This window comes from Megalobrama amblycephala, linkage group LG14, assembly GCF_018812025.1.
Source record: "Megalobrama amblycephala isolate DHTTF-2021 linkage group LG14, ASM1881202v1, whole genome shotgun sequence".
Lineage (NCBI taxonomy): Eukaryota > Metazoa > Chordata > Actinopteri > Cypriniformes > Xenocyprididae > Megalobrama > Megalobrama amblycephala.
The window spans coordinates 47,019,357-47,032,780 of NC_063057.1; the positions used below are offsets into that span (position 1 = coordinate 47,019,357).

General features: G+C 37.0%; 1 protein-coding gene across 1 annotated transcript; it reads right to left on the reverse strand.

Moving 5' to 3' along the window:
* Positions 1-5,829: 5,829 nt before the first annotated feature.
* LOC125245820 (gastrula zinc finger protein XlCGF26.1-like) lies at positions 5,830-13,224 on the reverse strand. The gene is made up of 3 exons (XM_048156601.1): positions 13,107-13,224; positions 11,042-11,164; positions 5,830-7,364 (listed from the first exon to the last, which is right to left on the reverse strand). Exons 2-3 carry the CDS (start codon positions 11,124-11,126, stop codon positions 6,007-6,009), a joined length of 1,443 nt encoding a protein of 480 aa, XP_048012558.1. The 5' UTR covers positions 11,127-11,164; positions 13,107-13,224; the 3' UTR covers positions 5,830-6,006.
* Between the last annotated feature and the right edge of the window lie 200 nt (positions 13,225-13,424).

Below are 13,424 nucleotides of genomic sequence, written 5' to 3' on the forward strand. Positions count from 1 at the left end.
CACCATCCGTAATTGGTACAGCAGCATCTCAGCCGATCCTGGATTTACTGTGACGTCTTTCACAACACTACAAAGTTATGTACAGGCAAACAAAGAGATGGGAAAAGAAACTGTCTGTGCCCTAATGATGGATGAATTGTACATTCAGAAGATGACTGAATTTGCAGGGGACCAGTTCCATGGCTATGTGAACATAGGCACTGGAGAACACACTGGCCACCCAGGCCTTGGTCCTCATGGTTGTAGCTGTCAATGAGTCATGGAAAATTCCCTTTGCATACTTCCTTATCACGGGTATGGATGGAAAAGTGATGGCAAATGTCATAAGGGAGAGCCTTAGCAGGCTTCATGAGGTTTGTGTTAAAGTTGTCTCACAAGCAACTTGACCATGATAAGGGGACTTGGCACTGAGCTAAATATTAACAACATGAAGTCCTGCTTCTTGCATCCCTATGCATAAAGTACATGTGTTCCTGGATGCATGCCACATGCTAAAGCTTCTTCGTAATGCCTTTGCATCTTCATTTGAATTTAAGACAGAAGATGGAAGGAAGAAGTACTTTGAAGCCCTCAATGGACTACAGGAGAAAGAAGGTCTGCAATTTGGAAACAGGCTAAGGATGACTCATTTACAATGGAGAAAGCAAAAAATGAAAGTTCACCTGACAGCACAGCTCTTTAGAAGCAGTGTGGAGTTCTGTGAGCAAGGCTTGAAGTTGGAGGAGTTCAAGGGTTGTGCTGCAACTGTGCAGTTTGTGCACACTGTAGCTTTTGATGTACTGAACAGCTGAAATCCTCTCTGAAAAAGCTTCAAAGCCCCAGTCAAGCTAACAACTAAAGACCTGGCTGAGACCATTTTAAAGCAGGTAGAATCTATGCTCCATGGGTTGAAGGTCCAGCAGTACAACAAGATGGTGCCACTCCACACAACAAAAAAGAAGACTTCATTGCTAATGGCAGAAGTGCGCTCAACATCTACCAGGATCTTGTTGAGAGTGCCAATGCAGCATGCAGTTATCTTCTGACCTACAAATTGGAGCTCTTCTTTGCTGCCATAAGAGCAAGGGGTGGGCACAAAGACAACCCCAACGCCAGGCAGTTCAGGGAAGCATATAAATGCCTACTTGTGAGCAGAGTTGGGCAAGTTACTTAAAGGTCCCGTTTTTCGTGTTTTTTTGAAGCTTTGATTGTGTTTATAGTGTGCAATATAACATGTGTTCATGTTTCGCGTGTAAAAAAACACAGTATTTTTCACATAATTTACTTATCTGTATACCGCTGTTTCCACTGTCATAAAAACGGGCTGATGACTTCCTTGTTCTATGAAGTCCCTCCTTCAGAAATACGTAACGAGTTCTGATTGTGCCAGCGGTTCCTGTGTTGTGATTCGACAGCAGCTTAGCGCTCCTTGCCCGGAAAGGTCACGCCTCTTACCATAACATGGAGATGCATGCGCTCAGTGTTATTGTAAACATGTCTTTAATTTTACCCTATCAATTTGAGCCGGAATCAGACCCGGTGATTGGACTGCGGGATGAAAATAACAGCATTTCGACGACATGGCGACAAACACACTCTACAAACGCAACTCTTGTGTATTCCTGTGGGCGGAGGTTAGTCAAAAAACTGTTTTAGTGACGTCATTAAAGAAGGAAGTAGAGGGATGTAGTCCAAACTGGCCATTCGATGTAGGCGACTTCTGTTAAATAAAATATCTCACTTGGCATTGAACTTTGAGCTTTAAAATTTTACAGATTTTATTTATACTCTAACAACAACATTACACACTAACTAAAGTTTGAAACATGGGATCACGAAGAACGGGACCTTTAAAAAATGTAATACATTATATAATAGTAGTTACTGTCATTTGAAAGTAGTTACATTACAATATTACTGTCTCTGAATTGTAATAGGGATTGGCATTTCAAATAAAAATAATATTCGATGATCGCTGGGAATTATTTTATTATTATTCGAAAATCTAACCCCACCCCCGCACGCATAGGCTACATACATAAATGGGGAGAGAGACCATTCACACTTTCAATCTTTTTTTTAATAAAAATCTATATTATAAAAAATGAAAAAAAAAAAAAAAAAAAACTTGCTACGTGTACTGTACTGTGCTTGACTAACAGTAACTAGTATTGACAAAATGCAAATACTAGTTACAGTTTTCAACACAACCCTGGGTTTTGACAGCATGACAGCGTCTAATTGCTATTTTTCACTTGTGTAAATAGCCGCTGCCTATTAATTATTTTTAGGCATGCTTTATCCATTTTGTTCTTCTATGTTGTCCCATTTGCTGGTTTTGCATCAGTTTGGGTAACACTGCCACCTAGCAGTGAACTGTGGAACAGCAGCATATCAAGTACTGAAATGAGCAAAATCATGATACCGTACCATCTGAAATAAAATATATACCGGTAATTTTCCTGTACCTGCTATACGGCGCAACCCTAATTACACGTGAGAGTTTAACAGCATCTCCAATATTGCTGGATAAATCTAGGTTATAGATCTTTTTAGGTTAAGTTTTATTTTGTTTTATTTTGCATTAACTGCTTTGTATTGTAACCAATAAAAGATATATTTTATTGTTACATTTGCCTTCCGTGAGATTTGACTTATAACTACAAACTGAGACTCGATAAAGAACAACCACAAGGTAGTCTTCTACGTCATTCCGAAGGACTTCAACCTGCTAGCTGGTGAGTTTATAGACCATTTGGTTTAGGCTAGATTTGACTAACCTTACCCGAATAATCTTAGGGTTAAAAGGTGTACTATAAAAAGGTCACATCGACTAACAATACCTTTTGATAGATGGCATACCATAAAAAATGGAGGAGGCAAAATGCTGAATCACTGTTTAGCAGTGAATCAGAGGAGGATCAGTCCTCTTTAGCTGCTGACGTGGGTGCAACCAACAACAGCATACCGAGAGAAGATGGTACAGGGAGTACTGCAGACATTGATAATCTTAAGTATGACCAGGATGGCCAGCACTATGACAGTTACAGTCAAAGTGATGGTACACAAACAGGCACCTCCTCAGAGGAATTGAGTGATTTAAGGAGAGATTTGGCTAAATGAGCTATTCAGAATAAAGCAACATGAACATCTGTTGATGAGCCCCTCTCTCTGTTAAGAAAACATGGACATTGGCTGCTTAAAGATGCAAGAACACTTAGGAACTCCTTGCCAAGTACAAACACAGGAATTATGTAGTGATCAATATCGATAGAGTCTGGAATTTTGGAAATATGTTCACAGTACCCAGATTAGTTATCCAGGGAATATAATGTACTCCTAAATTTCAACATAGATGGTTCGCCATTGTTCAAGTCATCAAATGTCCAGATTTGGCCAATTCTTTGTAGTGTCAAAAGGTTTCAGGCATTTATTGTAGCCATATTTTAATAAATGAAACCCAATTCTGTGAGTGATTTCATGTCAGAATTTCATGAAAAGCTTACTAGACTCCAAAAAGATGTAATTGCATTCAAAGATGAAACCTTAAATGAGAAAGTTGGTGCTTTAATTTATGATGCTTCAACGAGAGGTAGTAGTTGCGAGCGAGGCACTATTAAAGGACAATACGTGAAGCACAGGGCTGTGTTTACTTACCAATCACAAGAGAAGATTTAAATCAAGAACAGAAGAGGTATTATCTGGTAGTCCTACACTTCTCACCAAAGTGGACATAGACTACATGCATCTGGTCTGCTTGGGTGTGGTTAGATGCTTACTAACCTTCCTCAAACAGGGTCCAAGACAGTGTAAACCATCTCAGGACAAATCGGTGAAATTTTATTCAAACTTCTTTCACTGCCAAGAGAATTTGCCAGACAGTCATGGTCTCTTGCGGTTCTGCACAGATGGAAAGTAACTGAATTCTGACAGTTTTAATTGTACACTGGACCTGTTGCTCTTCATGTGGTGCTGCCTGAGAGCTTCTACCACCACTTCCTGACACTACCTATTGCCACGTCCATACTGTTTAACTCTAATGACAACACAAGGAATGCATATACTTCCTATGTTGAAGAACTACTAAGATCTTCACTTTATACAATATCCACTCTCTTACCCACTTAGCAGAAGACATTAGAAATTTTGGAACTTCCTTAAATGAGATCTGTGCTTTTCATTTCAAGAACCATCTTCAAAAACTAAAGAAAAGTGTCAGGAATGCAAAACTCCCCATTTCACAACTTTGCATGAGGATAGCTGAAATGCCAAAGTTCACATTACACCAACACCCCACCAGACATTTGTGTCCACACCAAAAAGGACTTTACTTATTGGAATTGGCTTTGCCTTTGTGAAGGAAAAGAGAACCAATAAAATGTGTATGTGATGTGTACCAACCTGAGTTTCTTTGACAATCCATGTAACTCTAAACTTAAAAACATAGCACTTCTAAGGGATGAAAGAAGATGTGGAAAAAGAAGTATCATTGAACGGAAAGACCTGAGGAAGAAAGGGTCTGTCTTTCATATGGAAATTGATTTGTTCTGATACCAATGCTTCATGGCAGTGAAAAGCATTATAATGTAGTGGCTTTGATGTGCAATCTGCGAACAGACAATCGAGCGTGGATATAGTGTTTTTAATAAATTAAACTACGGATACATACAATTAAACTTAAGCAAAGTATATAAACAGAATAATGAAAAGTAAAGAAAGAAGAGCAAAGAATCGCAAGAATTACAAACAGTTAACCTTTGAGAACCACCAGAGTATTAAATTGCCTTAAAAGTGGGCAAAGCTTAAAACGCATCTAAAGATATAGCATTAGCTCTGAACTAGTCATAGTCATAGTGGCTGTCATAACTTGTTTTCATGACGGATTTATTTAGGCCTTTTAGGCCATTAACGAACAGGTTAATAAAATATGATTAATATATAGGCTAATATAGTGTATAAATTTAGCTAGACAGTTCATTTCTCTAGCGAACAAGCTGTTGACACTGAATGTTTTTTCTGAAGGTAAATGTAATACTACGTGACATTGTTTAGAAACTGTTTTACTGACATCTTTCTGCAATTTAATCACTAAGCAATTACACAAGATATGATACGTTTCTGTAAGTTGTACTGTATCTTTCAACATACCTTCATGTTCATTCTGCAGTAGTGAAGAGAAAGGGATGATCACGTTCACTCGTGCTCCCGGTTGAACTGAGGTGCCCATACAATGATCTGTCATGCCATATCAAAAAGCGGTAAAACGGCATTTATTGTTTAAATTTCGTGATAAAATGGGCAGAATTTGAAAGATGGCACTTTGTTATCGAAAGTAACAAAACACAGAGCTTATTGCGATTATTGGTGATTTTTGCTGGTTAAAGTAGGTTAGGCTAAAAAGCTTTCCTAGCAAGCTTGTGGCTTAGAGTGTGGATCACCTGTATTCGTGACATACCATGATTGTTCGGGACGAATGCATGTACCTTTATGCCCCTAGTTACAACGGGTCTTTTAGGGACCATTATTTCGCAGATCAAGCATCCGGATTGCCTCCAAATGCTCACAGCAGTGTTGGAATGTTTGCTAACAGTATAACGTTGGTCGCATAACTTTGCCATAAGTATGTTTGGGCCTTGAGAACTGACTTTGTGAATATCCTTGAATGACCCAGCCAGAGCCCAGACTTGAACCCAATTGAACATCTGTGGATAAACCCAAAACTGGCTGCTCACTGACAGTCCAGATGCAAACTGACAGATCTTGATAGGATTTAAAGAAATGAATGGAAGATAATCCATAAATCCAGTTGTGTAAAGCTTTATGAATCATACACAAAAAGACTTCACAAAGTTAAGGATCTGAATATATATGGGTTTTAATTGGCAATGGTTTAAAAAAAAGAGAGAAAAAAAGAATGTAATGCATTTTAGCATAAGGTAAACAAAATATCAAAAAGACATACTATCAGAATGCTATGCAGATGCAATACACTGATTTCAAACTGAATCAAATATATGAGTGACAACCCTATACAACGGAAATTACAGGACATGAACGTAGCTTTGATTTCACAGAGATACATATTTTCTGGTGCCATTTTAAATGGCTGAGCCATTTAAAACGCTTTCCACAAAAAGAACAATAATAGGGTCTCACATCTGCATGAGTTTTCATGTGTATCTTTAAGTGTGATGGCAAAGGAAATGTTTTATTACACTTATCACAATTAAACTGCCTTCCTCCAGAGTGAATGTGCAGGTGACTTCTTAAATTGCTCCTCTTCGTAAACCTCTCGTCATACTCAGAACATTGTAATTTCTTTCCATTATGAGTTTGTAAATGACTTTTCAGGGCACTTTGATATGTGAAACTCTTCTGACACTTGTAAGGCTTCTCTCTAGTGTGAAGCCTCATGTGAGTCTGAAGATTTCCTTTCATCGTAAAACTCTTTCCACAATGAGGGCAGGTGAAAGGCTTCTCTCCAGTGTGAACTCTCATGTGAATTTTAAGATTTGATTTAAGTGTGAAACTCTTTCCACAGTGATCGCACATGAAAGGCCTCTCGCCAATGTGAATTTTTACATGTCTCTTAAGGTGATCGCTGTCTGTAAAACTCATTCCACACTGGTGACATTTCTCTCTTGAATGACTCTTCATGTGGTCAGCAAGAATTACTTTAAATCTGAAACTGTTTCCACACTCACTGCATACATACGGCTTCTCTCCAGTGTGAACTCTCATGTGGGCATTATGGGTTGATCTATGTGTAAAACTCTTACCACACAGTTTGCAGGTGAAAGGCTTCTCTCCAGTGTGAATTCGCATGTGGCCTCTAAGGGTTGTTTTATATTTAAAACCTTTTCCACATTCAGGGCATGTGAAAGGCTTCTCTACACTGTGACTTTTCATGTGCCATTTAAGGCCTCCTTTTTGAGTGAAACTTTTCCCACACTGTTGGCAGGTGAAAGGGTACTCTCCAGTGTGAATTCTCATGTGGAGTTTAAGGCTTCCTTTTTGAGTGTAACTTTTTCCACACTGTTGGCAGGTGAAAGGTTTCTCTCTAGTGTGAGTTTTCATGTGGGATTTCAGGTTTCCTTTTTGAGTGAAACTTTTTCCACACTGTTGGCAGGTGAAAGGCCTCTCTCCAGTGTGAACTCTAATGTGGTTTTTAAGGCTTTCATTTTGAATGAAACTTTTTCCACATTGTTGGCAGGTGAAATTACTTTTAGTTCTTTTCTTTTTAGCTCTTTTTTTAGACAAAGTCTTTTTAGTCTGTGAGCGACTACTAGACTTTTCTCCAGTTAGGAAATCGTTATGTTTCTCATACTGATTTTTATCTTCCTTTTTATTCGGTTCTTGACTCTCTTCTTTCAGCGCCTTCAGGTCTAAGATGATAAAAGACAAATAACCCAAGTTTAATGGCACAAAGCAAGAAACATCACAACATTTAAAATAGAACACAGTTTGAATAGAAGAACTTGTTGGGTATAGACTAATCTCAAATCTACCATTTTTGTCTAAAATAAATAAATAAATAATTCAGTTATGTAGAAATTTAAACTGCATATAAAAGTTATAAATTACCTGCTTTTGGCTTTAATCTAATCTTTTGGCTCTCTCTTCTAGTGCTATTAGATCTTTTGACAACAGACCACAACATTGGCTTAGCTTAAGATGTATGATAGCTTGAGAATTATATTGCCATTTATGGACAAGCATTAGCTTGGTTCAGGTTCTCGCAACTTTTTGCAGGGTAGAGATGAAAATCTATTGGTGCTTTTCCAATCCATGGTACGTTTCGGCACGGCTCAATACAGCTCACTTTTTGCGATTTTTCACTACACAGTACGGCTCGCCTAAATAGTACCCAGCATGCTTTGTTGAGTTTCCAAGCATGCTGTACCGATACTAAATGTGACATGTAAACACTGCATAACAGTGATTTGTCAGAGAGAATCATCACAACCAGCGTCATTGGATTTGAAACAAGAGACACCAAACCTGCTAGATTTAAATAGTCCGTAACAGCCACCGCAGCATCATTTGTTCACAAAACGACTTTGAAACCTCAAAAACGACTTGCTTTAAATGAATGTTGCACACAACTTGAAAAAAGAAATGGCTGTATCATGGTCAGTAGACAAGAAGCGGATTCACGGCAGTACAGACGGCGCAACTATATGATCAGTCTATAATCTCAGCGAGCCAAACTGAGTAGTACCACGCGGTGGAAAAGTCCCATGTGCAGCAATCTCTACTTTAACTAAAAGCAAAAAGAGAATCTAAGGAGAAACACAAACATGACAGCTCTGTATAACCAAAGAGACAACAACCAACAGATAAATTAGAAAATTAAAGATGCAATATGTAATAATTCTGTCCGCTAGAGATCACTAGAGGCCTATTCAAAACAAAGGCGTAACTTGATGACACCAAGTTTGAGAGCGGAATCTTGGGACATGTGGGTCTTCACCTCAACGGACGGTGGAAAAGAATTGAGATGGGACTCGGGAGGAAATCATGTTCATGGATGCGATTATTAACGTTACTGTAGTATGAAGCAGAGCAGGACCGAGTGTTGTGGGAGCTGAACGAGGCCGCTGGAGCAACTGCTCAACACATGCCTCAAGAGCAGCGGAACTTTTATTATGACAGTCGCCGGCGCTGCTTCCGCTTTTCCGGTCATGAGTATGAGGTAACACAGCTCTGTTTATCATATTAGATACATTTGAGTGTGTTGAAAATTATGTTATGCCGTTACTCTGCTGTGAGACACTTGTTGCACACTGCAGTAAACTAGATCGATTTTAGAATATCATATTAATGCTGGATGGCTTGTGTTGATAAATGGCATGCAATTAATTTTAAAACGTATTGTATGATGGAGAAAATTCTGTATTACTGTTACTAAAAATAAAGCTGCATCTGGTTATGCTATGTTAGCTACTTGACAAAATAGTGTTTTTCTCTGAGGCATGGTAAAGCATGGTACTCGCAAAAAAGAAAATTAGATTTAAATAATAAGACTAAACATGTTGAGCTATATAACAACAATTAGTTTTCTGTCTATAAATATATCAAAACAGTTGTTCCCTTGTCTATTAAAACATGTAATATATTAAAGCGTCTTTGGTGTTTCCATGTTTTCTACAAAATAAAACCGGAAACCGAGGGTAACGCGGGTATGACGCAATTGACAGGCGACTCCTCACACGTCCCGGAGCCTTGGTTAAAATTGCAATTCTCTCACGATTTACAAATAGTTGGAAACATTTGGGATATTGTAAGTACTCAAGTGAACAAAATATATAACACTGGCCTAGTGGTTTTTGGGTATTTTACTGCAAAAATATTACATATTGCACCTTTAAAAGTATATAAACACATGATAAGTTTAGTTTAGTTCACAAGATAATTAACTAAACTAGAGACATGTAAGTAACATTCTTTAAAGCCGGGGACACACTTAACGATTGTAAGGCCGATTATGAATGTAAATTAATACTTATGACTGATCGCGCTCAAACGCGTCCAGTCAGAGCCAGTTGCGTTCAGTCTGTGATTACAGTCGGTGTTCAAATTCCATGTGTAAGTATTTAAATCTGCTTCAGTCGCAGGAAACAATCGCTGTGTGTTGAGCTCAGTCTTAGAATGTTTTAGCTGGTCATTAAATGTGTGCCTGGCTTAAGCAAAAAACAAACAAAAAAAATTAAATAAATCCAATATATTCAGAAACCAATGAAACAAAAATAAACAAGAAAAGATTATCCAAAAACAACAAATTTTAATATATCAAAATGTGTCCTTTTCAATAGAGACATGATATTCCAATCTATCTGACCAGTACCATTTTGTTTGTGAGAATGAAGAGACTCATCAAACATAAGTATGGAGTGCCACAGGGCTTTGTATTAGGCCCATTCTCTTTCTCCATGTATGTTTCCAATGAGAGACATTATCATTAGTGTCCACTGTTATGACAAAATAAAATAAAAATAAAATAAAAATTTGATGTTTATCTGCTTACCCCCAGCGCATCCAAGATGTAGGTGACTTTGTTTCTTCAGTAGAACACAAATGATGATTTTTAACTCCAACCGTTGCCGTCTGTCAGTCAAATAATGCTAGTGGATGGGAACTTCTACTATAAGAGTAAATAAAACTTGCACAGACAAATCCAAATTAAACCCTGCGGCTCGTGACGACACATTGATGTCCTAAGATACGAAACGATCGGTTTGTGCGAGAAACCGAACAGTATTTATATCATTTTTTAGCTCTAATACACCACTATGTCCAACCGCGTTCAGCATTCGCTTAGTAATGTCTGATTGCGCTCTGACAGCGGCAGTGATGTCTCGCGCATATACTTCAATGAGAGCGAGACATCACTGCCGCTGTCAGAGCGCGATCAGACCAAACGAATCGAGTGATGAATGCAGTTGGACATAGTGGTGTATTAGAGGTAAAAAAATGACATAAATACTGTTCGGTTTCTCACACAAACCGATCGTTTCGTGTCTTAGGACATCAATGTGTCATCACGAGCCGCAGGGTTTAATTTGGACTTGTCTATGCAAGTTTTATTTACTCTTATAGTAGAAGTTCCCATCCACTTGCATTATTTGACTGACAGACGGCAACGGTTGGAGTTAAAAATCATCATTTGTGTTCTACTGAAGAAAAAAAGTCACCTACATCTTGGATGCGCTGGGGGTAAGCAGATAAACATCAAATTTTCATTTTTTGGGTGAACTATCCCTTTAACCCAATGAAACCACACAACCCTCCAAGTTAGTCATTTTAGGGAGATATTTCTTCCATGGATGGGTAGTTTTGTATTACCCAGACATTATTTAATGGTTAAATAAAATTTCATGGTTCGCTTTATGCAAAATAAGTGTTTTTGTTAGACACTTTGTATGATTAAGTGATAGAAATTAATGTTTTTTATTATATTCAATTCAGATTGGGTTTAATGTTACAAAAAATATGTTTTGTTTAGGCTACTTCTGTATCATTTTCATAAATTAATGAGTGCAGCTTTGAGAATGAAACCAACCTGTTTGTTCCTCAGTATCTTCTTGTTTCAGACTGAATACTTCTTCAATCTTAATTTCTTCACTCTCCTCTTTAATACACGCCATCTTTATTATAGTGTCATGTGGATCTCATTTGCTTCACTCTGTCATGATTAAGATGAGAATTAACAGAAAGAGAAATAAATCCAAACTAAATCTCCATCAGCTCACTAGTTCAGAAGTCAGTACAGTGGCAAGGGAGTCAGAGTGAGAGATAATAGCCTTAAATCTGACATGAAATGGATCCTGTCCTTCCTATTTTATCGAAACCTATTCTGCCTATATCTTCATTTCATATGCATCTGTTGTTATTGTTTTATGATTATACTAATTCCTTTTCTATGTAAAGCACTTTGAATTACCATTGTGTATGAAATGTACTTTAAAACTGAATAGGCAAGGCAAGTTTAATTTTTCACAGTATGTCACATTGTAAAAAATCCAACTTGCAAATTGCTAGCTCAAGTCAAGTGGATCATTTTTTTAAAGCACTGTGTTGAGTTTACATACGAAAACTATATAAATGCACGTTTACTACTACTTTGTCCAATGAAAATAAACAATTAAGTTGAGAAAGCATCGTTAATATTTTGAGTTCTTTGTTCGACCATTTAACTTAAGCCATTGAGCATACGAAGTCTGTCATCTCGGTATCTTGCACAGAGTTTCCTTCTTCAACCACGCTGTTGAAGGGACTTGAGGTAAGGATTTTTTTAGCATTACATTTTTCTGGTTGAGGTAAGGATTTTTTTAGCATTACATCACTACAGAGCACAGAAAAGCCAAACACAACTACAGTTTCTCCTTCAAGCAGTCTCCCTCCAGCACAAATAATAACTAATTTGAAAGCTAAACTTTGTTTCATGTCAAAAGTAACCTGCTCTGTCTTGTCTGTCGGCACAATGTCAGTGTTCAAACATTTTTTTTCACTGTGTAAGAAAATGGGCTTGTGGCGTGAGTTGGCAGCCCTGAAAGAAATGTAAATCCCTATTTGGACGGTAGGTAATGGTTTCTCATGGGGATGTAAGATATTTTCAACATTTACTCCCTCCACCTGGCCGAATTACCTACTGTTTTCTAACGAACACCAAAGTAGTCATGTGGTAATTTAACTGACCTCTGAATCCACATATCTCCACAAAAATCCATGAGTTTTACAGAGACCAATACAAAATTCACTGTTTAAATCCCTTTTGATCACTGCTGAGCACCGTACGGTAAATGTTGATCTTCAGTGTAAGTTGAATGCAATTTAAAGATGTACTCTTTTTAAAGATGTACACTTTTATTGCTGAAATGCTGGGAAGTATTTAAAAAAAAAAAAAAACAAAAAAAAACTATATTTCTTAGTTTAGTAGGAGTAGAAGTCAGCATAAATATTAAATTTAACTTATTCTATGTTATATATTATATAACCTAAATATGAACTTATTACTTCATTAACGTCCGAAGAGGGCTTATATTTATATTTTGTGGCGACTTTAAATGCTTTGGTCAGTCAAAACAACACAAAATTTGCACTGGAGATGAATAAAAGAACGTAAATTATAGAAACACTTTATGTTTAGTAATTTATCTTACATTTCATATTTGTAGCTTATATTTAACAGGTTACACTTTCATGAAAACACAGTGGCTTGTAAAAGTTATCATTACACATGTTTGTGTTCGCGTTGAACTGTTTTGATCGTCAGTGTGCGGTGATTCGAGCGCTTCGATTCACTGAATCATTTTACATAGTAATTGATTCAATTCTCGCGGCGTTTCGAAAAGCTTCGTTCTCCATTGCTACTTGCTGCAGAATTTATGTTTAAACTGACGATAAACTGATTCACGATATAGGGAGCGAAACTAGACGCACTTTTTCTGTTACTTATGTTTGGACGCATTTTACTCACTAAAAACCTTCATTATTGTTAGATAAAGCCGTATAATGCTACATTAAATAACACATAGCTTTAAATTACTTTACGTCGCGTGTGAAAAATATATAATCGATTGAACACTGCATTGATTTAAACACATTAAATGCTTTAAAACACAAACCTTTCTTCAGCCGAATCACAACAGATGGAGCAGAGCGGCGCGCTCGTGTGATGTCATATCTCCTGAACAAAATAAAAGTCCTGTTCATACGCTAATGTCTAATATCACAAAAGTGCAGAAATCTAATATGTGTAATATTTGGCCACATTATATATATATATATATATATATATATATATATATATATATATATATATATATATATATATATATTATTATTATTATTATATTTTATTATTATTATTATTATTATTTAAATAACTCAACAAAACAGGAAGTTGTTATTATATTTTATTATTATTATTATTATTATTATTA

What these genes read in the sequence shown, in the direction of transcription:
- LOC125245820 (XM_048156601.1), bottom strand. Translation starts at nt 11,126, where the DNA reads ATGGCGTGTATTAAAGAGGAGAGTGAAGAAATTAAGATTGAAGAAGTA. An exon ending in AGATACTGAGGAACAAACAG is followed by an intron (nt 7,365 to 11,041) that starts GTTGGTTTCATT and finishes TTATCATCTTAG; the next exon opens with ACCTGAAGGCGCTGAAAGAA.